A 27,805-nucleotide genomic window follows, 5' to 3' on the forward strand; every position below is an offset into this window, starting at 1 on the left:
GAGCAAAAACAAAAGCTGGGTGAAGAAAACTGTAGGATGAGGAAGCAATGATATATGGTGTGTGTAGGAGGATATTTAGTGCTGGGGGAGAACATTCACTACATACTGATTACTGAGAAAGGGGAACTTGACAAAACTGACCAGTGTGATCCCATTTTTGTTTATTAAAAAAAAAACACACACACACACTCTATGCTTACCAATCCTGGGGGAAGGGATACTCTAAAAGACACAAAACACCTCTGCTTGTCTCTAGAACCGGGGATCGCATGCAATTTTTATTCTCTTGGTTCTTTCTCACATTTTGGCTGATGAACCTGGATTACTTTTAAAGTCAGAGAGACGTTAATAGCTACCATTTCTGTGCTTATTATGCGGGGGCGGGGGGGGGCATTGTGCTAAGTGCTTTACATGGCTTAAAGCCCTTTCTGTCTTCACAGAAATCCAAGGAGGGTGGGTACTCTGATTATCCCCACTTTACAGAAGAGGAAATTGAGTTTCAGAGAGGTTAAGGGGCTTGACCAAGGTCAAACCACCAGAGAGTGGCAGAGCTGAGATTTAAAACCACAGCTAAGATACTGGACTCCAAAATTCAAGCATTTAATTATTACCACTACTGTCTCTTAGGACAAGAAAATGCTAAAGGGCCTGTTATTTAAAATGTTTTACTATGGAAAATATCAAGGATATCAAAAGTGGAAAGGAAAATATAACTTCCAGTTGTAAAGTGAGTAAGTCCTGGGGATCTAATGTACAGCATGGTAAGTATTAGTTAAGAATACTATATTGTATACTTGGGATTTGCCAAGTGAGTAGATTAAATGTCTTCCCCCACACTGTGTGAGGTGATGGATGTGTTAATTAGCTTGGTTGTGGCAATCATCACGTTGTATACTGTAAATGTATACAATTTTATGTGTCCATTATACCTCAGTATGGGGAAAAAAAGAAAAATGTAATAAATCCTGATGTACCCAGGACCCAGCTTCAGTGAAGCTTTTAGGTGGAGGGATTTGGGTGAGGGCTCAGGGAGGGGCATGGGGATGCTTAGGGAGGAGAATGATGCCAGAACCAGAAGTCTCATCCTCTTATATACACACATACCACACACACGTCCCACACATGCCCCCCCACCACCCCCATACACACACATCCCACACTCGACCCCCCCATACACACCACACACACACACATACACGCACATAGACACACGCATGCACACCCACAGGCAGGCACACACTCACAGGCGCACCCCCCCACACACCGCGTCCCCCTCCCAACTCCCAGCTCCCCTTCTGGCTGCCCCGGGGGCTCCAACCATGACAGGCAGCAGTCCTTCCCCTCTCCCGCCCCCACCCATTTCCTTCCTCCTTTCTACATCCAACTGGCTTGCGTTTCCCCAGCCAGGTCCTTTATAGATCCCTGGCTCCCCTCCAAGGCCTCCAGGCTTTGGCAGCGTCGGAGAACGAAGACATGGCCAGAGAACCTGACAGCGTGCTGAGATGGGCAGCCCTGTTGGTGCTCGCCACCCTGGGCACAGCTGTGATGGCGGCCACCAACCCCGGCGTTGTGGCCAGGATCACCCAGAAAGGCCTGGACTACGGTAATCAGATGACTTTCCTTCCCTCCTCTTCCACCCTTAAAGAGCACTTATTGAGCACCTGCTGTGTGCAGCCCTTTAATTCCAGTGCATAGCCTGCTCACTGCTCCTCAAAGGAGGCCCTCTTACCCCCATCGTATAGATGAAGAAACTGAGACTAGGTGAGTTGCCCAAGGTCACAGAGCTGCAAAGTGGCAGTGCTGGGATCAGAGTGTTGGTCTGGAGGACTCCAAGTCCAGCGCTCAGGCCCCCGAGGGTCCTTGCGGTCCCTTCCCTCTCTCTACCCAGCTGCCAACTCAGGCTTCTAGGCCCTTCTCTTCCCTCCAGAGCTGGTTCTCAGTCTTACCATTTGCCTTGAGATCCCTGGCTCAGTCTCCAGCATGGGCAGAGCCCAGGCCCTGTGAGGAGGCTGAGTGATGAGGAAGGGGAGAATGAGGAGAGCCTTCTTCAAGGTCTCCTCCAGGGTAGGGGCTTGGCACAGCCCTACTGTGCACATGACCCATCTGGATGCCCCAGAGAGGCTCCCTCCAGGCCACTCACCCAGGCCCAGACCTAGGAAAGCGTGGCCTGGAACAGCCCCATGCTGACCCGCTCAGATCTGGGCCAGGCGCTTTACATACCCCATCTCCTTTCATCTTTATGTCAACCCTGGGTGGGACATATTGTTAACTAGCAACAATTCACAGATGAGCAAACCGAAGCTTGGAGGAGGGACTGGGAAGTAACGGGGCCTCCAAAGGAGATGCATTATGAGAATGATGACAAGGCGGATTGCTCTTGTCTGCTGGCTCAGAGCAGGTTCCTGGGGGAAGTGATGATAGAGCGGACGGGAAGTTGACCAGGTGAAGGTGGGAGGGGAGGGTCTTGTAGGTAGCAGGAATGGCCCAAGCAGAGGTTCGAGTCCTGGCAGAGTCGCCAAAAAAAAAAAAAAAAAAAGAATGGCACAAATATCCTGCGGAGAGTGAAGCCGAAAGTCAAAGAGGTGGCTTACCTGTGAGGGCATAGCGCCAAGGGAGGTGCAGAGTCAGTGTTCCAGAAAGACTCATAGGACACATGACTGGGTGTTTAAGGTGATATTTTAGACCAGGGATTGGCAAACGACAGCCCTCAGGCCAAATCTGTCCCACCACGTGTTTTTGTATGGTCCATTGAACTAAGAATGGCATTTACGTCTTAGATTTTTAAATGGTTGGAAAAAAATCAAAAGAATAATATGTCATGACGTGCGAGTTATATGAAATTCAGATTTTAGTGTCCCATCAATAAAGTTTTATTGGAACATAGCCACACCCATCCATTTACATATTGTCTGTGGTTGCTTTCCGACAATCACAGCAGAGCAGAGTGGGTGTGACAAAGACAGTATGAGCCACAAAGCCAAAGATATTTGCTATCTGAGCCTTTACAGAAAACCCTCACTGACCCCTGGTATGGACAGGGACAGGCTGAGCCTCTGACCATCACCCCTGTTCTCACCCTTCAGCCTGCCAGCAAGGAGTGGCCGTGCTGCAGAAGGAGCTGGAGAAGATCAAGATCCCGGACTTCTCGGGAAGCTTCAAGATCAAACATCTCGGGAAAGGACATTATAGCTTCTACAGGTAAGGCCTGCGGAGCTCAATCCTTAGCGTACAGAACTTGTGGTGTCTGGGGCCACCAAGACCTAAACCACAGAGCCCCAAACTCCTAAACTCAGAGAGCTTAAGGTCCACAAACTAGTGTTGACACCACCCCAAGGGGATATAATCCCCCAAGCTGAGTGTGGAGGAGGCCACAGAAGGTACTCACCATGACTCCCAAGGCACGGGGAATGAGTCATGAACCCCCAAACTCTGTGCTAGGCCCATATAACAATAAGATTTGGGGGGGCTGTTTTCAAGGACAGGAAGCCTAATCTAAAATGGCCCAAGACAGAATTTATTGGCTTACATGCTTGAGACATCTCTGGCATAGTCTGGCTTCAGGTTCAGCTTGAGGTAAGCCCCAAATGTCATTGGACCCTCTTTTTGCCTTGCCACTTTTCAGCATCTCTTCCCTTGGGAAGGTCCAGTTCTCAGGTAGGGGGTCCCCTTGAAGATGCAAGATGGCTACTAGCCTTTCCTCAGCACTGAGAATCCTGTGGAAGGAGAGCACTTTTCCCTTGCAATTCAAGCAAAACCCCTAAGATTCCCTGTGATTGTGCCATCTTTGGTTATGTACACATCCCTGAACCAATCACTGTGGCCAGGGAATACCCTCCACTAACTAGCTTGCGCCCGAGTCCAAAGCTCCACCCCGTGAAGGTGGAGGTGAAGTCAACTTTCTTTGGAGTGACAGAGAGTAGATGTGAGGGGGGTTCCCCCAAAGTAAAAAGGCAGCTCTAGTACCATGAGAAGGGGGTGTGGGTAGTGGGAAGAAAACCCCCAAATTTCTTCTACATTTTATACACCTATTCATTCAACAGATATTTTTGAGCACCTACTATGTGTGTGTTGCGGCAGGCTTTGCTATAACAGTGAACCGAGAGAGACACATTCCAGCCTTTTATAGAACTTGCAGCCAGTTGAGATTACATGTATTATCCTCATTGATCGTCACACTTCCTGCAAGATGGAGATTATTATGCCCATGTTACAAATGAGAAAACCAAGGCTCAGGTTGATTAAGTGACATGCCCAGGGTCACCAATAGTACACTGAAGAACAGGATTCTAATGTAGATTTGTCTGACTTTAAAGCCTAGCTACTCTGCCCAAGGCCCACAGAGTTTCCAAGGCTGCTCTTATAGCTTCTGGGTTCTCCTGGAATGGGTACGGTGCAGGGTTGAGGGTGGGGGTGGTTTTGCACTTACCATTAACTGAGTCCTTGTGTGGACCCCCAGGAGGCTAACAGAGCATTTCTTCTTCACAGCATGGTTGTCCGTGGATTCCAGCTTCCCAGTTCCCAGATAAGACTAGTGCCCAATAAGGGCCTTGATGTCTCCATCATAAATGCCAACATGAAGATCAGTGGAAAATGGAAGGCCCGAAAGAAATTCATGTGAGTTTCCAAGCTTGGGGTTTATTGAGTGTGTGGGGTGAGCTCTTGGTGATATTTGGAAGGGGTGAGAGCCAGGATCACAGGAATGCCAAATTTTTGCCTAACCTATCACCACTTGTCCCCACAGGGTTCCTGGGGGCATTTTTCATGTATGAAGTTTCAACATAGCCTTGATTAATAGCTGAGGATTTGTCCACATCACAATGCAAAACACTGTCTAGAGTTGGTACATGTAGCTTAGGGCGGAAGGCTAAGTGGGATCATTCATTTACCCCTTTATCAGTTGGCTATTGCTATGTAACAAAACACCCTCAACTCAGCCCCTGAAAACAACAATCATGTATTATCACTTTGTATCTATGTGTCAGCTGGGGTTCTGCTGATCTGGGTTGGGCTCAGCTGAGGCAGCTCTGCTCCACATGTATCTCTTTCTCCTCCTCCTTAGACCAGTGGGCTACTCAGAGCATATCCTTGGTGATGGCAGACGTGCAGACAGGGCAACTGGAAACACATAGGTCCCCCTAAGGCCTAGACTCAGAACGGGTCTATGGTCAGTTCTACTCATATGCCATTGGCCAAAGTAAGTCGTGTGGCCAAGCCCAAAGTCAAGAGCCTGGAAATGCACACAGCTCCCCCCAAGATAGGGAAAGGGGTGAAACATTGAGGCAAATCATCCAGACTACAACTCTAACGCTACATATTGGGTTCCCCACAAGGTGAGCCTTCCCTCTAGTGGTGGTGGCTCAGAATGACCGATCACTTCCTCGACTTCTTGGTGGGGAGTCCAGGGGCAAAATGGAGGGAGGAGAAGGCACTCTGGGGAGAGGGACACGAATCTGCCCTCCCGTACAAGGACTGCAGGGTCTGTCCCTTCCCCACAGTAAGAATCGCTTAGTTCTTCATGTGGGCTCTTTTGCATCTATCATTTCACTCACTGATGGCAAAAAAAAAAAAAAAAAAAAAAAACTTCATCATATTGAAGGAGAGTTGACAAAATACATTTAGGTCCACTATCTTACCCAAACTGGTTTCGTCCCTGAAGGAGAAGTTATTAACCCCATTTCACTAATGAGAGCATTAATTAATTAAAGTCCTGGACCCCCAAGCCCCCAGATTTTTAGGGGCAAAGCCAGTGTTCCACCACTAGCCAAGGGTCTAGGTGAGGCAACTGGACCTCAGAGCTGTTAAGACACCCAAAGCCACTCAGCAAGGGCAGAGGCAGTGCGTCAGAGCAGCATTCCACCAGGCGGACACGGACCCACACTTCGCTCAGTGCTGTGTGACCTTGGGCAGGCTGCCTCCCCTCTCTGAACTCCATCTCAAATAGCAAAACCTACCTGCCAGCGCAAGCTTGCAGTTTGAGTGGCAGTGGGGAAGAAAGTGCTTGCTCCAATTCTTTTGTCCGTGTTTTCCTTCAGCAAAGTCAAGGGCAACTTTGACCTGAGTGTGACGGGCATCTCCATTTCGGCTGGTCTGGAGCTGGGCTTTGACCCCGCCTCAGGCCTCCCCACCGCCACCTGTTCCAGCTGCAGCAGCCATATCGACAGTGTCCGCGTGCACATCTCAGGCGGCAAGATAGGGTATGATCTCCTGGGACTGTGGGTGGGAGGAGGGACCTCAGGAAGCACTGTCCTAATCATCTCTGTATTCAGAAAACATGCCAAGTGCCCCCTCCTTGCCAGGTCTCGTACAGGGGCCTCAGGTGTAGGGCAGGGACAGGGTCCATGGACAGAGCAGACACCCTCCCTGCCTCAAGGAGTCGCTTGTTCATCCAACATTCATTCAACAGACTACTGAGCATGTATGATGCCCCTGGCTCTGGGCTACCCACTTTACGTGCACCAAAACTATACAATCCTCACCACCTATCCATAGGCATGTATGTATCCACTCAAGAAATGTCATCTAAGAATCTGTTGTGCACCAGGCTCGTGCTCAGGAAATAGCAGTGGCCAATTAAAATTCAGCAATAGCTACCAGCGGCACACGTCATTGTGTGCCAAGCATTCTTTTAAGCTTGTGAATTGTCTCAACCAATCCACACAATGAAGTTAGTCTATTACTACCCCCATTTTCAGAGGAGAAAACCAAGGCAGAGAGAGAATAGGAAATATCCTGAGTTTTCAAACCTAGTGAATGTTGAAAAGGGATTCAGCTCAGAACTCTCTGGCTGTAGACTCTTAGCCACACAGCCGTTCTCTTGAAGCTTCCTGCCCAGTGGGGAAGATAAACATTAATCAAACCATTGCGCTGGTGAATGGCTCACAGTGAATTACAAAAGGATATAAGAACTAAGAAAAAGAGGCACAAAGTGCTACGAAGACATAGAACAGGAGGATCTGACCTAGTCTGGAGGCTGGCTGGTTCTTCCTTGATGAAATGACATTTGAACTGAAATGAAAAGAATAAGTAGGAGTTAATTAGGTGGATGTTGGGGACAGGGGGTGTTTTAAACAGCAGGAACAGCATGTGCAAATGCCCTGTGGTGGGAGGCAGCACAGAACACAAGAGGATACAGCAGAACAGTGTGGCGGGAGTGCCAAGAGGGAGAGCAGTAACAAGGAAAGAGGCTGAGACAGGGTGGGGGTCCAGCTATGCACCAATTGAGGAAATAAACTCATAAACGAGTCACTGCACCCAGAGGGCCAAGTATCTAATGGGGGTGTATGTGTGCAGTTAAAGCCCAGGAACAAGGGTGCCTAGGGTATTTAGAAGGGGAGGAAGGCTTCCCACATGAGGCAGGCTCCCGAATGCAGCCCCGGGACACTTGGGAAGCCTCATGCATGTCTCCACATGTCAATCTTCAGGTGGCTGATACAACTCTTCCACAAAAAAATAGAGTCTTCGATCCGAAATACCATGACCAGCAAGGTAAGACCGACTCAGAGCGGGCGGGGGGCGGGGGGAGGCCTCAGTGTATGCATCACTGAATTCTTTGGCTCTCACCCCAGAGGACCAGTCCTCGGTGGTCCTCACAGTTCTTTGAAACCACAGGTCCAACTTAGAAACCAGTCATGAGGAGTCCAGCAAGAGCCAAGAAAGGGTCCCAGCATACAGCCTCAGCGGACTCGCCCCACTCCTGCTACACCACCCCTGCTCTTCCTTCCACATTCCTTCCTTCAGGCAAACTGCCTTCTCCTGCCTCGCCCTGCTTCTTCTCAAAGTCCTCTGGCCTCCTCCCCCATCCCTGCCACACCCCAAACCCCTTTCTGGGTGTTCCCCATCCGGAAGACGGAAGACGTGCAGTTGAGGAAGCTGGTAGGCTAGAGTGCCAGCAAACCATTCCCTAGGGCTGGGACTGGTACCAACCAGCATTCCCAACCCTGCCCTTACCCTAAATCCACCCAGGCCAGCTTCTTCAGTTGAGAAAAAGGGGCCATTCCTTGCCCTGGTTTTCCATGAATGAACCATTAGCTCCCAGGAATGCCCTGAGCCTGTCTCACAGGCCAAGTGAGTCAAGGGCAATGGGGAGCCATTGAAGATTTTAGGCAAGGGGGTGACCTGGCCAGATCTGTGTTTTAGAGAAATTTCTGGGGTTGCCATGAGAATGACTGGAGGGGCCAAAAGATGGGGCAGGGCATGTCAGGGAGACTGAGGAAGCTGTATGGTCTTCTGGATGCGAGCCACTGGGTTTCCAGGCGAAGGCACCAACGATGGGGGTAGGGAGACATCAGTCAAATCAGATCATCAGTCTGAAGGCATTCTATCAAAGTCTTAAAACAAAAAAACAGTGCATGGTTGTCACAATGCATAATAACACAGTAGATTATAGAATGGGTTTCAGAGTCAGAATCTCTGGGTTTTAATTCTGGCCCCAGGGCCTAACTAGCTTTGTAACCTTGAGCAAGTATCAGAACCTCAGTTTCGCCATTTGCAAAATGAGGACGTTAATACCTCTGGCACCAAGCTGCCGGAAGGATTACTGAGGTAATGCAGGTGGTGTGCTCACCCCCCAGCCTGGTTAACCCATGGTTCAACTGTCTTTGCAATTAAGTAATAGTAAGAGGAGAATGTTAGCATTTAGCACCGGAACTATCAAAAGAGAGTATTTCTTGGTAACACCATAAGAGTGGCCCCCCAAAAGCAGCCAAGCTAAAAAGTACGAATGCACTGCTGTCAGATAGCAATGGTGATGGGGAGAAGGCGCAAGAGGGCACTACGTATATGGGGTGGGCTCGGCACAATGCCTAGAACTCTACAAGGATCCCAGCACCTAATCCACACAAAATCCTTATGACCGGTGGCGGGGGTCATGATTTTCCCCATTTTACAGATGAGTAAACTGAGGCACCGAGGGGGAAGTGATAGTACTGAGGTTCAAACCCAGGCCATCCCACCTCAGAGGTGAAGCTCTTAATCATAATAAGATATTCTTTAGAAGACAGTGCTGGCTTGAGTGGCTGGCTGAATGGATGGATGGATGGATGGATGGATGGATGGATGGATGGATGGATAAAGGAGAAGTCAGGGTATCCATGATAGTAGCAAGAACTAGAAATGAAGAGGAGTGAGCTGGGCAGTTGGCTCCCCAGGAATGCAGAGCGAAGAGTAGGTGTCTGAGGGATGCTCTGTGTGTCTGTGGGGGGGGGGGGGCTGGGGGGGAGGGCAGGTAGGAAGGAGCATAGAGGGGCTGTAGCAGGAAGATGGGCTCCAGGCTGTGGTGTGATTTGCTGTGGTTTGGAGCCATCTGGTGGCCCTCCTGGGTGAGTGGCCTCGGAAGGCAGTAGCCCAGGTGTTCAGCCGGGCCCTAGCTCCCAGATGTGCTGCCCCCCTCACCCCTGGGCCATGTGGCAGAGTCACAGGCTCCTAGAGGATGATATTCTTGGGGCGTGCAGAGTCACACATCTTGTGTGATAGAAACACTCTAGGAAACCAGTGTTCTCCCTCCTACATTTCTGTCCTTCCTCCCTCCCTCCTCCCTTCCCTCCCTCCCTCCTCCCTTCCCTCCCTCTCTCCTTCAAAGAAACATTCAAGGAAAAGAAAACATGTCAGGTTCCTTATTCCCAAAGGACAGTTTCCATTAAGGGCAGCCCTCACTGATCACTTCTTTGGTTCTCTCCAGATCTGCCAGATAGTGACCAGTTCCGTGTCCTCCAAGCTGCAGTCTTATTTAAAGACACTGCGAGGTGAGCACTGGGTGAAGTCAGGACAGCTGGGGTACAAGGGGCAGGGGGGCTGGGAAACAGGGACCGTGTGCTGGAGCCAGCGAGTTCCCCAAACTGCTGGCTGGGTTCCCTCCCTGCAGACTAGGCTGGGCAGCACATGGTGTGAGCACATTGAGCACGTTTAAGATGCCTTCCGTCCCCAGGCACCGCCCAAGCCCCGCCCCCCAGCCACCCCCCACCCAGGGATTTGCAGTGTCCAAGGTTTGGCCTCAGCAAGCAGGAAAATGATTTGGGTTGGAGTCCCAGCTCCATCACTCACCCGCTGTGCCGTCTTGGACAAGTTACATTGCTGAGCCGCATTTCGTCCCTTCTAACATGAGAAGGAAGGGCTTAAGGAGGGACTCATATTTATTTATTTATTTATTTATTTATTTTACTTTAAATTTTTTATTGTTATGTTAGTCACCATACATTACATCGTTAGTTTTTGATATAGTGTTCCATGATTCATTGTTTGTGCATAACACCCAGTGCTCCACGCAGAACGTGCCCTCTTGAATACCCATCACCAGGCTAAGCCATCCCCCCACCCCTCTCCCCTCTAGAACCCTCAGTTTGTTTTTCAGAATCCATCGTCTCTCATGGTTCATCTCCCCCTCTGATTTCCCCCCCTTCATTCTTCCCCTCCTGCTATCTTCTTCTTCTTCTTCTTCTTTTTTTTTTAACATATATTGCATTCTTTGTTTCAGAGGTACAGATCTGTGATTCAACAGTCTTGCGCAATTCACAGCGCTCACCATAGCGCATACCCTCCCCAATGTCTATCACCAGCCACCCCATCCCTCTCACCCCCCACCACTCCAGCAACCCTCAGTTTGTTTGGGACCCGTATTTATTTAATTCTCATTGATGACTGCTGAGAAACACAGAAACCATTCGGACCTGAGCCAGCCTGGACTCAGCCTGGGGTATTATCACTGCTAGCAATAGTCCCTTTGGCTTCTGAGCCCTGACCATGCACAGGGAGTCTGTGGGGTCACTAGTATTACTTTGTTCTACCAATGACAAAAAGTGGCTTAGAGACATGAAAGGACTTGTCCAAGATCATAGAGATTTCAATTCAAGCCCTCTGCTCCTTGACCGTATCTTGGGGCTGTTGGAAGAAGGGAAGGAGATGATGTCTGTTTATATGCAGTGTGGGGTCATGTCCCTCCCTCAGGGAGGGCTCCCTGGAGGAGGTGGGAAAGGAGCCCACACTACAGTTCTTGATTCAACTTTGGCTGATGCTGACACTGCATCTCGGGCCCCCAAAATGCTGCTGTGCAGAGCCAGCTCATAGTCCATCTTCTTCCCCTCTAGTGACAACCAAAATAGATAAGGTCGCTGGGATCAATTACTCACTGGTGGCACCTCCGACAGCCACGGCTGACAACCTGGACGGGCAGCTGAAGGTGAGACTTACACCGAGAGACCCTCAGGCCTTTGTCTTGGACCTTCCTGGGGCTCCTCATCATCCTTATCTCTGCACTTTCTCCCTGCTCCAGACTCACTGGCCTCCCCACTACTCCTGAACCACCCTATGCACGTTCGCTCCCCAGGGCCCTTGCACTTGCTCCTCCTTCTGCCCAGAAGGTCTCACCCAGATATTCACATAAGCTCTCCCTTCCATCTTTCCAGGCTTTACTCAAATCTCCCTCTCCCTAGAGAGACCTTCCCAGACCACACTCACTGAAACAGTTCCCTCCTTTCCCTCCATATCCATTACTTATGACTAACAGCCCCCAACACGCGCATGCACACACACACAGTCACACGTCTGTCTCCCTCTGTGATGAAAGAGGAGGGGCTACAGCTGCTTTGTTCCTGACTGCTGGTCAGGAACTCCAGGTGCAGCACCGGGAGCTATGCTTGGTATCTACTTGCTGCTTAGTAAATATTTTGATTGGATGGACAAATGGAGGGAGGGATGGGTGGAGCTTCACTTCATGCCACTCTCCCTTCGCTCACCACCCTCCAGCCAGACACACTGGCCTTGCACTTCCTCAACACACCAAGGTCATTCCCACCTTAGGGGCTTTGTCCTACACCTTCCCTCCCCCTTGAACTGCCTTCCCTCACATGCCCTCCTCTCCCCAACTGGCTTCTTATACTCCAGGTGGGTCTGTGCTTGGATATCACTCCCAGAGCAGCCTTCCCTGACTGCCACAGCTGGAGTAGGTCCCACCCCTGCATTCCCTCCGGATGTCCCTCATTCAGTCCCTCCACAACTAGTGACTGGCTTGTTTGTTACTGTTTACTTGTTTGTTCTAAAACGTGTTTGATATAGAAAAGAACATTTAGAAACTACAGAGGAGCAGAGAAATAAATAGGAAAGAAAGAAGGAAGGAAGGAGAGTGAGAGAGATTACCCAAATATTACAACTCAGAGATATACACTATTGACACACAGATTAGATCCCCCCAACCTTGTCTCTACCAAGACACTGGAAAACACACACACACACGCACGCACGTGCACGTGCGTACGCATAAAAAAATCCCACATATAAGACATAGGAATACACACATACATGTATTTACATGAGTCTTGTTATACATACTGTCTCACAACTTTTCAAAATGGAACAGCGTAGCATGAACATCTTTCCATGAATTGTCCTCCTACAGCCCTTTTACTGGCTGTTGGGTCTTTCTGGTGGACACTTGTGATAAGGTTTGTGGACAGTGCCGCCTTCTGGGACATTGGGCTCTGTCCATTTTCTCCAAACATGTAACCAGAGCTGCCATGAACATCCTTGTCTCTGGATCTCTGCCCATCCTTGACTATTTCCTAGAAGTGGCATTGCTGGACCAAAAAAAAAAATCTAAGTGATACAATGGAATAAAGGATTAAAATGATACATAGTTATTTTTTGTGAATGAGGACGTCCCGTTTCCTGGCCGCCCCAGGCTCCTGCTCAGAGGTTTAAGGCTGTGAGCCATGGAGTGCGTTAACCTCCCGGCTCCCTGGTTCGAAGCATGCACATACACACAAGGGCAAACCCATCTGGTTTTGCTGGTGATCCATTTTCATGAATGGATACACTCTAGCCTTTCACTTGCTTTTCTCTGCTAAAGATATGCATTGCAATTGGCTCCTGGTTGGCACACGGACTTATCATTTTTAAGAGTTGCGTGGTATTCTGTAAGATGGGTGTCATGGTGTTTAATTTTTAATAATGAGATGATTCAAAGGTACAGAGAACCCACCACCCAGATTTAAGAAATGTTACCATTTTGTCATATTTGCCTTTGATTTTTTTTTGAGATGAAACATTCTAAAAATAAATCGCTGAGGCCACTTGGGGCCCCCTCTACCCCTGAGGGAATCACAGATATGATGCTGGTTTGTCTCCTTCTAATTTGTGTTCTTATACTTTTACTACATATCTATGTGTGTCAATAATTCTTGCTTAGTATGTTTTATATGCCTTTAAATTTTGCATAAATGGTATTCTACCATATGTATCTATCTACAATTTGCTTTTTTATAACTCAACATTGTTCTTTCCTAGCTATCTGCTTTTGCAGCCATTGCCAAATTGCTCTTCAGAAACTTATTAAACATAGACTCCCCAGCAGCATATGAACACTCACAAAAACTGGATAGTGTGAGTTTGAAATACATGTGCACTTAAAACAGTTTACCTCTCTCTTCACAATTTTGCTAATTTGACAGACGAAAACAAACAAACAGAATCTCATTGTTGTTCGGTGTAATTTCTGTACTCATTGGCAAGGCCAAAGCCAAGCCAATGGCGCAACTGGGAGTATGCCAGGTGGTTGGGAGTGTTGCCCGAGTGACCTTGGGCACGTCACTTCACCTCCCTGTGCCTCAGTGTCCTCTCCTGAAAAATGAGCATCATCATACCTGCCTTGCAGGATTGGCAAGAAAAGCCCCTAGAAACTAGCCCCCTGGAGGCACAGGATACTATTGTTGGTTTCTGGTTATGACTTCCTCCTCTGTGAGTGCATGATTGGTTTCCTCAACCCATTTTCTCCCGGGATGAAGACATTGAGTTATAATTCCTGAAGGAAGCCCAGGCTCATCCTGTCTCTTCCGCCCCCAGGGGGAGTTTTTCAGTGTGGCACACCCTGGCCCCTTTCCCTTCACCTCGCCAGCGCTGGCCTTTCCCAACGACCATGACCGTATGGTGTACCTGGGCATCTCCGACTACTTCTTCAACACAGCGGGGTTCGTGTACCAACAGGCAGGGGTCCTACACCTGACCATCACGGACGACATGGTAAGGCCGGGCTGGGGGTAGATGCAGGATGAGTGTGGGGCTCAGAGCCCAGCAGACCATCTGGACTCGAACCTGTGTTCACACGGCAGGGGGATCATAGTCCAGCCTCTAGAGGCGGCCAGACCTGAGTTGGAATATGGGCCCCCCCTTTCCTAACTGGGTGACCTTAGGCCAGTCATTCAACCTCTCAGAACCTGTTACCTCACCTGTAAAACACCAATACCAGTATCTCTCTCCCAAGCATGTGAGAGGGTAGAATGAGATATGAATGCACAAGAAGCACTCAGCACATGCTGAGCAGGTAGGAAGTCCTCAATGAGGGATGAAAGTTGCAGCCAACACTGCCCGAGTACTTGCCCCAAATCCAGTGTTTTGTTTTGTTTTGTTTTTTAAGATTTTATTGAGACACAGCGAGAGAGGGAACACAAGCAGGGGGAGTGGGAGAGGGAGAAGCAGGCCTCCCACTGAATAGGGAGCCCGATGCGGGGCTCGATCCCAGGACCCTGGGATCATGACCCGAGACGAAGGCAGATGCTTAACCAACTGAGCCACCCAGGCGCCCCTGCCCCAATCCAGTCTTAGCCTCACGTCGCCATTATCATTATCGTCAGTGTCTCTGTTGATATACTCATGGCTGAGCCCTGTTCTGGGCCTCAGTTTACCCATCCTCTCCAGAGTCTAGATGCAGCCTGGTTACCAACCATGTGGGGTTCCACCCACACTGCTCCTGGAAGAGGATGTAGGGGCACCAAAAGGATGCTGAGCCCCCACATGTCCCCTGGAAATAAACAAAGACCACCAGAATGAGAACTCTTCGGGGCAAGAGAGTCAGCCACCCACACCTGCATTTGGCAGAGACGAATGCACGCAGAGGAGGGGGGATTGATGGCTTTATATCTTTACAACTATGTTCCCGTAGAGGTTTTGAGCACGGGCAAGCTGGACGTGAGCTAATAGAAGCTGGGCATCCTATGTGATTGGTGTGAAGAGCATATTTGAGTTTTTTAGGGCAAAAAAATAGGGAAGCTGGCAGCGACTGAACGTGTCCTGACTGTTCTGGGCTGATGGCTGCAGAAGTTGTGGGTCAGCGTTGGTGTCATGGATGGCTTGGCCATTGTCTGTGCATTCAGTCTCTCACCCCTCATATGGAATTTGTCCCCCTCTCCAATCTATAACATAATCCTCCAAGATACTTTTCTCTTCTTCCCTTGCTACAGATACCAAAGAAATCCAAATTCCGACTGACAACCACATTTCTTGGAACCCTCATACCCGAGGTAAGAAGGAGGTTGCTCCCTTTTGTCCCCTCATGAGGCAGCTTGGGGGTGCCGGGGAGGACTGAGCTCTGCTGAATGGCCTGAGGAGAGCCCCCCCCTCCAGACCCAGAGGCAACCCAGCTTGAGAGTGGAAACAGCCTTGTGCAGCCCCTCCTCCCTGCAGAGAGAGGCTCCAAGCACCCAGGCGACCAGACGTGAGGGTAGACATTGGGGGCTTATCCACTCAAGGAACATTTATTGAGTGCTTACCGTGTGGCCAGGGCTCTGCTCTTGGCATCTAGCAAAGCAGACCGTATCCCTGCCCTCCTGGAACCCCAGTCCAGTGAAGAGAGAAAATTACCCTTCAGGCACCCAAAACAATTAAAAAGAAGGTGCTCCCCATGACACATGAAGCCAATGGATGGATGAGGTCGCTTCAGACAAAAGCCTCAGTCTCAGTCTGCTCGGGCTGCCATAACAAAGTGCCACAGACCAGGGGGCCCCCACAACAGGAATGTATTTCTTATGGTTCTGGTGGCCGAGAAGCCCAAGGTCAAGGTACCCACAGATCTGGGTTTGGGTGAGCGCCTCTTCTTGGTTAATAGATGGCTACTTTCTTGCTGTGTCCTCACATGGTCGTTCCTCTGAGCTCATATAGAGGGAGAGCAAGCACGCTCTGGTGTTTCTCCTTATGAGGACGTTAATCCTATTGGATCAGGGCCCCACCCCTATGACCTTATTTAACCTTAATTACTTCCTTAGTGCCTCGTCTCCAGCTACAGCTGTACTGGGGGTGAGAGCTTCAATACATGAGTGTGGGGGACACAAACATTCAATCCATAACAGCCTCTCCAGCAGTGGCACTTCTGGAAGTTTCTATACAGGGGGTACTGGTGTGGGGAGGCGTGACTGGTAGGGGGATCAGGGAAATCTTCTTGAAGCTTTATGGCCTAACAATCACATTGTTTTTCTGAGACGGAGAGTCTACCTGGTGGTGGGGGGGGGAGGGGACTGGAGGCTAGAAGAGATTGGGTTGTCACCAAATCCCTCCTCAGTTCCCCCAGGAGGCCCACACTGCTCTGTGAAGAGGTGACATTTGAGCTGATCCCTAAAGAAAGGGAGAGAGCCAAGCTGGGAAAGAATGGGGGTAGAAGCATTCAGTGAGAGGAGCAGAGAGTGCAAAGGGTGTTAGATGGGAACAGAGTGGGTCGTATGTTTGGGAAACAGAAAGGAGTCCCATGTGGCTGGAGCTGGAGAACAAGGAGTAGAGGCCTATGGGGGGAAGCTGCAGGCACGGAGTCCCACTGAGTGAAGTCTTTACAATTTAGTCAAGAAGTAACCAGGAATACATTGGAGGTGTTCATGCAGGGTCAAGACAAGATGGGATTTAGAAACAGTTGAATAAAACTGTCACTTTGTTGGTTGTCCCCACTGGGGGCTGCAGGTGGCCAAGATGTTCCCCAACATGATGGTGCAGCTCAACATCTCGGCTTCGTCCCCACCGCACCTCACCGTGCTCCCCACTGGCCTCATCTTCACCCCTGCCCTGGAGGTCCAGGCCTTTGCTGTGCTCCCGAACTCCTCCTTGGCTTCCCTCTTCGTGCTTCACCTGGTAAGCTCTTCCCAGGTGTGGGCAGATGAGGGCACTGCCCTCGGAGTTGGGGGACCAAGGTGAACCATGCCTAGATTCAGATGCTCCAGGACCTGAGACCAGAGCCGCTGTACTAACTGCTTCTGGCTTCTGCAGGCATTCATGGCTTCAGTTCTTCCCTCCATCACTGGCTTGAAATATGTGTACTGTTTCAGGTTCATTCACTCATATCTTTGGTCATTCAATTATGCATTTGTGAACTTGTTCATTCATTCAATTATTCGTTACGTTGCTAACTTGAAATATGCTAGACCTGTTCTGGTTCATGCACACATTAATTTATTCCATTATTCATTTATTCATTCACTTATACCTTTGTTCAATTAATCATTTGTATATTTGTTAGTTCACTCATTCGGCACTTATTTATGCATATCTTTGTTTATTCCTTCATTTGTGTGTGTAATCCTTCATTTATGCAAGTGTTTGGCCCATTGCTGATTTTTGCATTCATTCATCTGCTCACGCTGTCACTCCGCGAACATTTGGTGGCACCCACTGTGGCCACGGAGGTGAAGGCCAGACTGTCTCCCCACCAGGGGAGCACTCAGGCCTCAGGCAGGTCTGCCATCTCTCAAGTTGAGACCCATTTTCCCCACTTGGTCAATTAAATGGGTTCTGAGGGGTCTGCCCCGGATCATGCAGACAGTGGGCAGGAAAGTTGAGGTGGGGAGCTCAGTTTTCTGATTCAGTAAGTATTTGTTGACTGAATGAATGAATGAATGAATGGCTTGAGAATAGGGCTGGCCTGGACTCCAGTCCTGAGGTCAGTCTCGCCCAGCCCGTGCAAGTGGCCTGGAAACCTGAAATTTTCCCTAGGGCAGTGGGAGAAAATGGTAATTAGGGGACAGCCCAGGACTCACCAACAAGCCCAAAGCAAAGGAAGAGCCCCTCCTCCTTGGTTTCCGTGTGGGCTCCTCTGCCAAGCCTTTGTGAAGCTGACCCTCCCATCTTGGAGACCTTGCCAAGGCCTCGGCCCCTGGCTCAGGGGATTTCACTCTTTGGATTGCTGCCTTGCAGAGCACGAATGCTTCGATGGAGGTCAGCGCCACGGCTGACAGGCTTGTTGGAAAGCTCAGTATGGACAGGTAAGTGGCCGCCCACCCACTCTTGGGGCCCATGGGCTAGCAATGGCCCCACAACACACCAAGCTCTATGTCGTTGCTCTCCTGTTCATCCATCACATTTAAGCCTCAGACGGTGTGCGGTGGGCACCAAAGCCCTGCTCTGCAGATAGTAAATCTGATGCTCGGAGATGAAGTGGGCCACCCGAGGTCATACACCGTAGGTGACCAGTCATCATGGTTTGCCTGCAGTCTCCCAGTGTTAGCACAGAAGGTCCTGCACCCCGGGATGCCCCTCGGTCCTGGGCAGACTCATGGCTGTGCGGGGCCAGAAGGTGATTCTACTCAGCGCTGACCCTCAGCGGCGCCCAGCCACCTCTGTCCCTGGCCTGCCTCAGCACGTGGAAAACCCACATCCTTTTCTTCACAGCCCATCCGTGGGCCGTGCTCAGCCGCCTCGTGCTGGGAGAGCCCCAACAGCGGCGGCTGTGGTTAGGCATAGGGACTCTGGGGTGGAGGCTACCTGCATGCAAAGCGCAGCCCCCCTCGGCCAACACTCTACTCAGCAAAATTCCATGGCCCTGGCTTCGAAAGAAGCCCGATGATGTAAAAGAAACATGCCCGATGGTTGTTCTTTGCCAAGAGTGTTGTAGTGAGGATGAAATGAGGTATTAACATGCATTGAAGTGTGGAGAACACAAGGGATATAAGGGCTCAACAAGCAAGAGCAAGAGAGGGACACACAGAAAAGAGAAAGACAGCAATGGGGGGAGAGAGAGGGAAAGTCAGAGACGCATGGAGAGACTCTCAGAGAGAGACACACACAAAGGGAGGAAGGGAGGGGAGAGACAGAAAGAGAATGAGAGCAAGAGAGACTGACAGATGGAGAGGCAGACACAGAAGGAGGAGAGAGAGGGAAGGACACACACAGAGGAGGAGAAAGGGAGACCCTCGCGAGTCAGTGTGATGACCCCAATGGTTAGACCTGCTGTCTGCCTCTGAATCATGCTCACGCTGTTTAAATTGAGTCTTGACCTACATTCTTGCCCACTTCCGCCTTCTCTGCAGCACAGAGCTGTCCTTCTTAACCTCGAGACTGGCTCCTGAGGTTTACACGCTGCTTATTTCTCCTGGCATCATTCTGACAAGTGTTACTGCTTCGAATACATGTGGATTTAATTTCCCTTGAACACCCATGAGCCTCTCAAGTAGAGGAGTCAGAGACGATACAGCTGGGTGAGGGCTGAGCAGATGCTCAAATGTGCAGGGGTGGGGTGTGAGAGTCCACAGAGCAGGAGTCCTGGGGCTCCCACCTCTTGATGAACAAGGGTGAGCTTTCAAGCTTTGTAGGGTATTGGAGACAAGAGCTCAGGCATCAGGAGATCTGTTGAAATTCTACTTTGCTAATTGTTCATTGTACGACCTTGGGCAAGTTGTCTGACATCTCTGAGTGTCAGTTTCCTTATCTGTAAAATGTGAGTGATGGCCCTTGCCTCTGAGGGTGTTATAGGATTTCCATGGGGTAAAGCACACAACATAGTGAATGATAGGGTTCAATAATTAGTCATTTAAATCCCCCTTTTCCTTAGATCACTGTTAAAATGCCATAAAGACAGTAAAGAGGGGATAGTTTATTGGCTCTGGTAATTGAAAAGTGTAGGGTTTCAGGCAAGGGTGGATCCAGGTGTTCAAATGATGTCCTTAGGATTCTGACTCTCTCCATTTCTTGGTTCTACTATCTCCTATGCTGGCTTCATTTCTCAGCAGGCTGTCACCAAGTGGTGACAAAAATGGTCACCAGCAACATTAGATAAAGGGCTAGTATCCAAAATCTATAAAGAACTTATCAAACTCAACACCCAAAGAACAAATAATCCAATCAAGAAATGGGCAGAAGACATGAACAGACATTTTTCCAAAGAAGACATCCAAATGGCCAACAGGCACATGAAAAAGTGCTCAACATCGCTCGGCATCAGGGAAATCCAAATCAAAACCTCAATGAGATACCACCTCACACCCGTCAGAATGGCTAAAATTAACAAGTCAGGGAACGACAGATGTTGGCGGGGATGTGAGAAAGGGGAACCCACCTGCACTGTTGGTGGGAATGCAAGCTGGTGCAACCCCTCTGGAAAACAGTATGGAGGTTCCTCAAACAGTTGAAATTAAAGCTACCATTCGATCCAGCAATTGCACTACCAGGTATTTACCCCAAAGATACAAATGTAGGGGCCCGAAGGGGTACGTGCACCCCAGTGTTTATAGCAGCAATGTCCACAATAGGCAAACTGTGGAAAGAGCCAAGATGTCCATCGACAGATGAATGGATAAAGAAGAAGTGGTATATATTCACAATGGAATATTATGCAGCCATCAAAAGGAATGAGATCTTGCCATTTGCAACGACGTGGATGGAACTGGAGGGTGTTATGCTGAGTGAAATAAGGCAATCAGAGAAAGACATGTATCATATGACCTCACTGATATGAGGAATTCTTAATCTCAGGAAACAAACTGAGGGTTGCTGAGTGGTGGGGGGTGGGAGGGATGGGGTGGCTGGGTGATAGACATTGGGGAGGGTATGTGCTATGGTGAGCGCTGTGAATTGTGCAGGACTGTTGAATCACAGATCGGTACTTCTGAAACAAATAATGCAAGATATGTTAAGAAAAAAGAAAAAGAAGAAGATAGCAGGAGGGGAAGAATGAAGGGGAGTAAGTCGGAGGGGGAGAGGAACCATGAGAGACGATGGACTCTGAAAAACAAACTGAGGGTTCTAGAGGGGAGGAGGGTGGGGGGATGGGTCAGCCTGGTGATGGGTATTAAGGAGGGCACGTTCTGCGTGGAGCACTGGGTGTTATGCACAAACAATGAATCATGGAACACTGCATCCAAAACTAATGATGTAATGTATGGTGATTAACATAACAATAAAAAAATTTTAAAAAAAAGGTCACCAGCAGCTCCCTAGTTTTCCTGGAGAAAGGAGAACACCTCATTCCCGGTATTTCCAACAGTCCTTGGGGCAAACTCTCATTGAACCAGCATGGGTCACGGGTCCATCCTTCCAACAATCACTGTGTTAGGGGAGGTGGACTCTGCCCTTTGGCCAGCCTACCCCAGAGCTCAGCACTAACAATGTAGGGAAGGGGTGATGCCCGCAAAGGAACCATTAGGGAGCTGTGACCAGAGGAAGGGGAATGGATACTGGGTGGGAAAACCGGGCGGCATCCACCAGAGAGGGCCCCTTCTCCCCAGCAACCGGACTCTAACATAGGTCAGGCAAAAGGTGATCTCAGCTTCCTCCTCCTCTTCACACAGGCTGCTCCTAGAACTGAAGCACTCGGACATCGGCCCCTTCTCGGTGAGTCTGAGGTCCTTGGTGGCTCCCTCCTTCCGCCGATCTTGAGATAACTGTCCTGAGGGCCACAAAGGCTCCTGGCATCATTTTCGGAGGCCACCTGTTCATTTGCATATAATTTGCATGTGAAGTAATGGCCAGAGGAGTTTTGTGGGCCCACAGACCTAAGCTAGAATCACTGCTCCATGCTTACTAACTGTGGGCCTTGGACAAGTCACTTCCCCTCTCTGAACCTCAAACCTTCCCCCAAATCAGGCATAATCCTTTCCACCTACATGAAAAACCAAATGAGGGTGGGGTAGCACGTGATGGGGAGGCACACAACATAGTGAATGATAGAGTTCAAAAAGTAGCCATTTATTTCCCCCTTTCTCTTAGATCACTGTTAAAATGCCATAAAGACAGTAAAGAGGGGATAGTTTATTGGCTCTGGTAATTGAAAAGTGTAAGCGTTTCAGGCAAGGGTGGATCCAGGTGTTCAGATGATGTCCTAAGGATTCTGACTCTCTCCATTTCTTGGTTCTACTATCTCCTATGCTGGCTTCATTTCTCAGCAGGCTGTCACCAAGTGGTGACAAAAAGCTCTTACGGTGCCCGAGATCTTACAGTGGCTTGACTCAGCCAGTAACTAACTTCCGTTTCTGCAGAAAATAAAAATGTAAAGTTCTCAGATTCGTAGACAGAAGGGCACCACATTTTATGAGCCCAGGGATTTAGAGCCTGGGGAAGGAAACTCAATTGCTCCAGAAAAAAAAAAATGTACATATTTACAAGTTGTAAATGTCACCAGGCAATCATCTTGAGGGTGCTACATTATTTTTGAATATTTTTTTACTATTGCAAAAGTAGAAGATCTACATCCTAGAATAATCAAAACCTACAGATTTGCAAACCAAAGAGAATAAAAGCCATTCCTATTTTTGCCACTTAGTTAATCATTTAGAGTATATCCTTCCTGACCTTTTGCTATGCATATTCAATAGGACAGTGGAATTATGTGGTTTCCATAGCCTGCTTTTTCTCGCTCAAAAATATATCATGAATATCTCTGTGTGGATAATTAAATTCCTACAATATTATTCTTAACAGTTGCATCATATTTCCTAGAATCAAAGTGCCACCATGTCCCCCAGATAATTTCCCAATTGTTAGACATGTAGGCTGCTGTTAATTTACTGTTTTGGTTGAATTTATGGCTCTGGTGAGCATCCTTCCATCTTAATTTTTACCTGCGCCCTACATCGTTTCCTTAGGGTGAATGCCTTACAAGCATATTTGCTGGCCTACCAGGCACACACATTTTTTTTTTAATTGGAAATAGAGACAGAGAGAGAGAGAGCAGGGGGAGGGGCAGAGGGACAAGCAGACTCCCTTGAGTGCGGAGCCCGGTGTGGGGCTCGCCACAGGGCTTGATTCCAGGACCCTGAGATCATGACCTGAGCTGAAGTCAGATGCTTAACCGACTGAGCCACCCAGGCACCCCCAGGCACACACATTTTTAACGCTTTTGTTGAACATGGCCGAATAGAACCTCAGAAAGCTTGAGCCAGTTTGTCCGGCAGCAGCATCTGAGACCATGCATTTTCTCACTCAAAGGTTTTCATGTCTAAATACACTGATGACCTTCCTTTCCTCTGCCTTGTACCTTAATCTAGAACATGCTTTATACAGCTGGAACCTGGGACACCGGGTCTAACGCTTGGGGGCCCTGATTGGGCTGCAGAATTTTCCCATCATCCCCTGTGTCCCTCACTCAGCAATTTTCCCAGCTTTGAGGTTGCCCCGAGGGAAAGGGAGGCTGGCAGAGGATGCCTGACGACACCGAGGTGCCCTGACGTGGGCCCCGTCCTCCTGATTTCCAGGTTGTGGTGCTGCAGGCTATCATGAATTATGTTCTGTCCACGACTGTGATTCCCAGGATTAACGGTAAGGAGCTTTGGAGAATGAGTGACTTTTAGTCCCAGGGGAAGCAGGTGGGGCTCAATCCTAGAGTCACCTAATACCTGGCCCAAGTTATGGAGGCTGGAAGGTGGTCACGTCAAATGAACCTTCGGTGGCATCTGTCCCGGAAAAGGGATGGAGAAAAGGGGCCGCCCTCACCTTGAGCTCCTATTATGTGCCCATCTATTATTCCATCCAATCTTTAAGACAGCCCCAGGAGATGAGGGTTTTCAGGGGAGGAAATGGGAGATCCGAGAAGTCAGGTGGCTTGCTGCAGGTCACAGAGAAGGTGAGAGATGAAGCCGGAGCCCTCAGCATTTTCCCACCTCTGAGAGAAGCTCCAGGGAAGAAGGGCTAACCTTGGCTCCCGGCTTCCGCTCACCACACTGATAAAAACCTCACCTTTGTGGAGCCAGGAGCAAGAGAGCTCAGAGAGGCCCACAGACTGCAGGCCAGAATAGTTAGAAATTATAAATCAAGACACAAATGAGTCTCAAGACTACGACGTCTCTTCCTACCTTGACACATGTAGCTTCGAAATGACCTGGGAGAATGGGGTTGAGTTTAGAATTCTCTGGAGTTCCATGTCAGAATATGGTGGGATGGGGTGGGGAGAGCTGGTCCCTGGCTACTCTGGTTTCACCCTAAACATTGAGGGTCTTCGTGCGCACGCCAGTAGATACCCCCAGTCACATGCCCCAGGCTATCTACCCCCGACCCCTGCAAGCAGCCTCCCCGGCCATGTACATCAGCACTGCAGTCACCCTCGGGAGAGTAGACTTGGGGAAGAGGCTTACATGGGTCCTGAATGTGGGCTTGGGGCTGATGGGGCGGGAAGGCCAATTTCCCAGGTCCCTGGAGCGTGGCGAAGAGTCAGGGTCTCCAGAACAGCCTACACTTCAAGCCTGCAAGCACCTGCTGATCCCTGCCCAGAGCCAGGCACGCAGGTTCAGGGAGGCCGCCCGCCTCACCCGGCTCTTGGGCTGGCCTCCGCCTTCCCTCCCCTCGTGCTGACCTCATCCTCCATTGCAGAGTGGCTGATGAAAGGCTTCCCTCTCCCGCTGCCCGCCAACATCCAGCTCTTCAACCTGGTGCTTCAGTCCCACCAGGTAGGTCCAAAGGTCCCTTTTCACCCAATGTCCCTCAACAACAGCAACCTGTTTCCAGAAAGCTTCCTGTGGGCAAGCCCTGGATCAAGCACTCTCTACCCTTACAGCACCCTGTAAGGTGGGTGGCTCTTAATGAACAGGGAAGAAAGGGTCAGGCTCAGAAAAGCCACACAGCTCTTCAGGCAAGTCCAAATTCACAGCCAGGTCCCTGCTTTGAACCATTGGCTCTGAAGCATCCCCCCCCGCGCCACCCCCCCCCCCCCCCCCGCTCCGGAAAAACTGGAGCTCGCTTGGTGGCCTCAGAGCCTCTTTTATAAGTGGATGTCTTTACATCTTTGATGTAAAGTGGCATGCCTCCCAGGGGGTAAAAAGAGAGGCACCAAGTGGAGATCTATGTCCCAGAATGGACGACTTTCTCTTGCCTGTCCCCCAGCCAGACCCACAGCAGCCTCTGAGACTAGTTAGGAATGCTTTCTTCTACTAGCTTGGAATGTTCCCTTTCCTGGTTTTCCAGCTACCTCTCTCTGGGTCCATGCAGTCCTCCTTACTGGTTCTTCCTCCTCCCTCCTTCCCCATCCTCCCCTTTCCTCCCCTTCCTCTCCCTTCCTCCTCCTACCCGCAGAAGTTCTCCAGGATTCCTGCCCAGGCCTCTGTCCTAACCCACTGTGAGCTTTCCCTGCCGGCTTTCATCAGCTCAGGTTAACAGCCATCTTGGTGCCACCCAGAGATGCAGACATGCTTCCAGTTTTTTCTCTGCTCCCTCCACCCTGAGGCCTTTTAGCCCAGTCAGTGTGTCCCAACAAAACTGGTAACTGGGCCACGAAGCTGCCACCCACTATTGCTTCCTTACCTTACCTTGCTCAGCAGCTCTCCCGTTAACCTTGTGGCCCTTGTTGGAAGCGGCCACATTACCCGGACTCCCTGCTCTCCCTCAGCCCCAATATCCAGTCAGCCAGCCCCCAGTTCTTCAGCTGAGGCCGTAGACTAGCTGAGAAAGCACACACATGCGCGCGCGCGCGCGCACACACACACACACACACACACACAGAGCCCCCCCCAGTCCCCCACGTTTTACCAAGTTCGTCCTTGACAACAACAACAACAAAAAAGACCCCATGGCACAATGCAATTTCTTCATTTCTCAAAATTCTGAGTGAAGGGCAGGAAGGAGCAAAGAAAAGTGGTTTCGCAGCCTTGATGGGAACAAGGCTCCCTTGAGCTGCCATGAGGCAGGGATGACAAATGAAGCCCCCCCCCGCCCCCGCAGCCCATGGCCTCCCACATCTGCAGCTTCACGATGCCGCCAGCCACTGACACGCAGGCCCCAGCAGCTACATCCCGAGGGCCCCCCACTTACCCCGGCCTCTGTGCCCGCAGACAGGCCCCGCTCGGCTCCCCTTCCCGGGGTGGGGGGGGGCAGGCTGCTCCCAAAGTTTCCTTTGAAACCCCAGTAGCATGGTGCTCAGAGACCAGGGTGCACTCCCTGCTGATGACAGTGCTCTCATCTCTCCCTAGAATTTCCTGCTGTTTGGTGCAGATGTTCACTACAGCTGAAGTCGTCATGGGTGCCGGGGGGGCCATCATCCCTGCCAGGAGGGGGCGGGGTTGTTGGCACCCACTCCTGATGTGCCCGTAGGGGCACAGGCTGCCTTTCCCCAGCCCTTTTACCAGAGATTCTTGCAAATTTCTCTGAACTCAGATTCGGAAATGATCTAAATACAGAAACTTCGTTCCTTGAGAAAGTGTGCGGTGTGTATACTTCAGGGATTATGCCTTTTCCTGCAAGGGCTAAGTCTGCACAGAGATTTCCTCCAAGAATTGCTTTCCAGTTGTTACCACACTATTTCTCATCACGCTTCATACCCCACCCCCCGCAAAAAAACACTTCTTTTTCTGTGCAATTCTGTGTGATGGTATTATTTCTTGGTTTTTGCTCATTCTTTCATTCATTGGCTGCACCCAGCATGCCCTGCAGCACCAATTCACAGACACAATCACCTCTTTCCATTCCTCTGATTAATCTCTTGAGCCCCCACATGCCCTTCTTAGCAGAAAGTCTCATGTCCCTTTCTTCCTTTCTTTTTCTTAGATTTATTTATTTATTTGAGAAAGAGAGAGCAGGGGGAGGGACAGAGGGGGAGGAAGAGAGAAACCCAAGCGGACTCCCCACTGAGCACGAAGCCCTCCCCGGGGCTGGATCTCAGAAACCTGAGATCAGACCTGAGAGGAAACCAAGAGTCCCACGCTCAACTGACTGCACCACCCAGGCGCCCCTCTTTGTCCCCTCTGAAGACACCCCTCATTCCACACTTCCCAAGAGTATCTGGGGTTTACTTAGTCGGAAGGGAGTGAGTCTTGCTTCCTAAGGTCAGGCAGAGAGAGTTCATAGAGTGGATCCATCCAACTAGGCTGCTGTTCCTGCCACTGCCACACTGTATCGCTGTTGAGCAGCTCTCCTGCGCAGCCTCCCGTCTTCCTGTGTGGGCCTCAAAATCCGGCGCCTGTTGCTCTTGTCGCCACCACCCGGTGTCGCTGTTGAGCACCTGCCCTGCCCAGCGTGTTTCCCTGCCCCACGCCTGGGCTCTGTAATGTGGCTCCCTTTTCCCAAGCTCTCCTGACCAGCCGTCGAGCCCAAAGCAGAGCACTGGGCCAGAGGACAGAGGCCATTGGAGTTCTTAGCCAGTCACATCCTCAGCTGCAATTAGTTCTTCGCCGTGACTCTCCAGGCTGGCATGGAAGCCAGACCACCAGCCCAGACTGTCCTTGGGCCCTTGGTGAGTCTGGGGGCTCCGGGCCATTTCCCATCGTGGCACACCAGCTGTGGCCATCTCAGGCCATTAGCCGGGTCCTCCTAGGATGGACTGAGCAGTCCTGGAAGGCTCTTTCACGGTTGACATTTGGTCCAAGACCAGAAAAATGAGGAGTCTGAAGCACACAGTGGGGTGTGGGATGACATGACCAGATTTGGTTTTAAATGTGTTTTGTGGTGACTCCTGAAGGGATTGGAGGGGCTAGAGTGGAAGGGATGGGTACAAATTGGGAGCCTGTTGTAAATCAGACTTCATCCAGGTTGCTTAGTGAAAACGGAGGAGCATGTGTAGTGAGGAGAAGCAGATGAAAGACATTTAAAATTTTTTGTTTTTAAAGAAAAATGCATATGCTCTGCGAACATCATTGATTCTCTGTTAAATGGGGGTAGGGATCCTGGGGCCACACGGGAATGGAGGGGCATCGATCAAGCCCAGCACACCAATGATTTCATTAATCCTCATGGCACTTTCCATCCCCCAAGGTGGGGATCACTCACTCTTTTTAGACTGAATCACCCTCCCTGGACTACACAGCGGGCCAGTGGCAGAACTGGGATTCCCACCCTCAGAGACGCCCTCTAAGCCCATGCTCTTTCCACTCCCCAC

The 27,805-nt window shown here is 50.1% G+C and overlaps 1 protein-coding gene across 1 annotated transcript; it reads left to right on the forward strand.

Annotated features, from left to right (window-relative positions):
* Positions 1–1,403: 1,403 nt before the first annotated feature.
* Positions 1,404–26,290, forward strand: BPI (bactericidal permeability increasing protein). The gene is made up of 15 exons (XM_028118751.2): positions 1,404–1,603; positions 3,084–3,198; positions 4,486–4,614; positions 6,033–6,194; positions 7,422–7,485; positions 9,677–9,740; positions 11,079–11,170; positions 13,828–14,004; positions 15,222–15,281; positions 16,705–16,872; positions 17,932–17,999; positions 21,300–21,342; positions 23,202–23,265; positions 24,313–24,389; positions 25,905–26,290. Exons 1-15 carry the CDS (start codon positions 1,474–1,476, stop codon positions 25,941–25,943), a joined length of 1,452 nt encoding a protein of 483 aa, XP_027974552.2. The 5' UTR covers positions 1,404–1,473; the 3' UTR covers positions 25,944–26,290.
* The last annotated feature ends 1,515 nt before the right edge of the window (positions 26,291–27,805 follow it).

This window comes from Eumetopias jubatus, unplaced genomic scaffold (genome assembly GCF_037043125.1).
Source record: "Eumetopias jubatus isolate StellerSeaLion01/CBP00866 unplaced genomic scaffold, mEumJub1_p1.0 scaffold_9, whole genome shotgun sequence".
NCBI lineage: Eukaryota > Metazoa > Chordata > Mammalia > Carnivora > Otariidae > Eumetopias > Eumetopias jubatus.

Excerpts from the sequence above, each read along its gene's own strand:
- BPI (XM_028118751.2), top strand. The coding sequence starts at position 1,474 with ATGGCCAGAGAACCTGACAGCGTGCTGAGATGGGCAGCCCTGTTGGTG. Across the intron at positions 14,005-15,221 it reads TGACCATCACGGACGACATG|ATACCAAAGAAATCCAAATT; the intron begins GTAAGGCCGGGC and ends CCCTTGCTACAG. Across the intron at positions 15,282-16,704 it reads TTGGAACCCTCATACCCGAG|GTGGCCAAGATGTTCCCCAA; the intron begins GTAAGAAGGAGG and ends TGGGGGCTGCAG.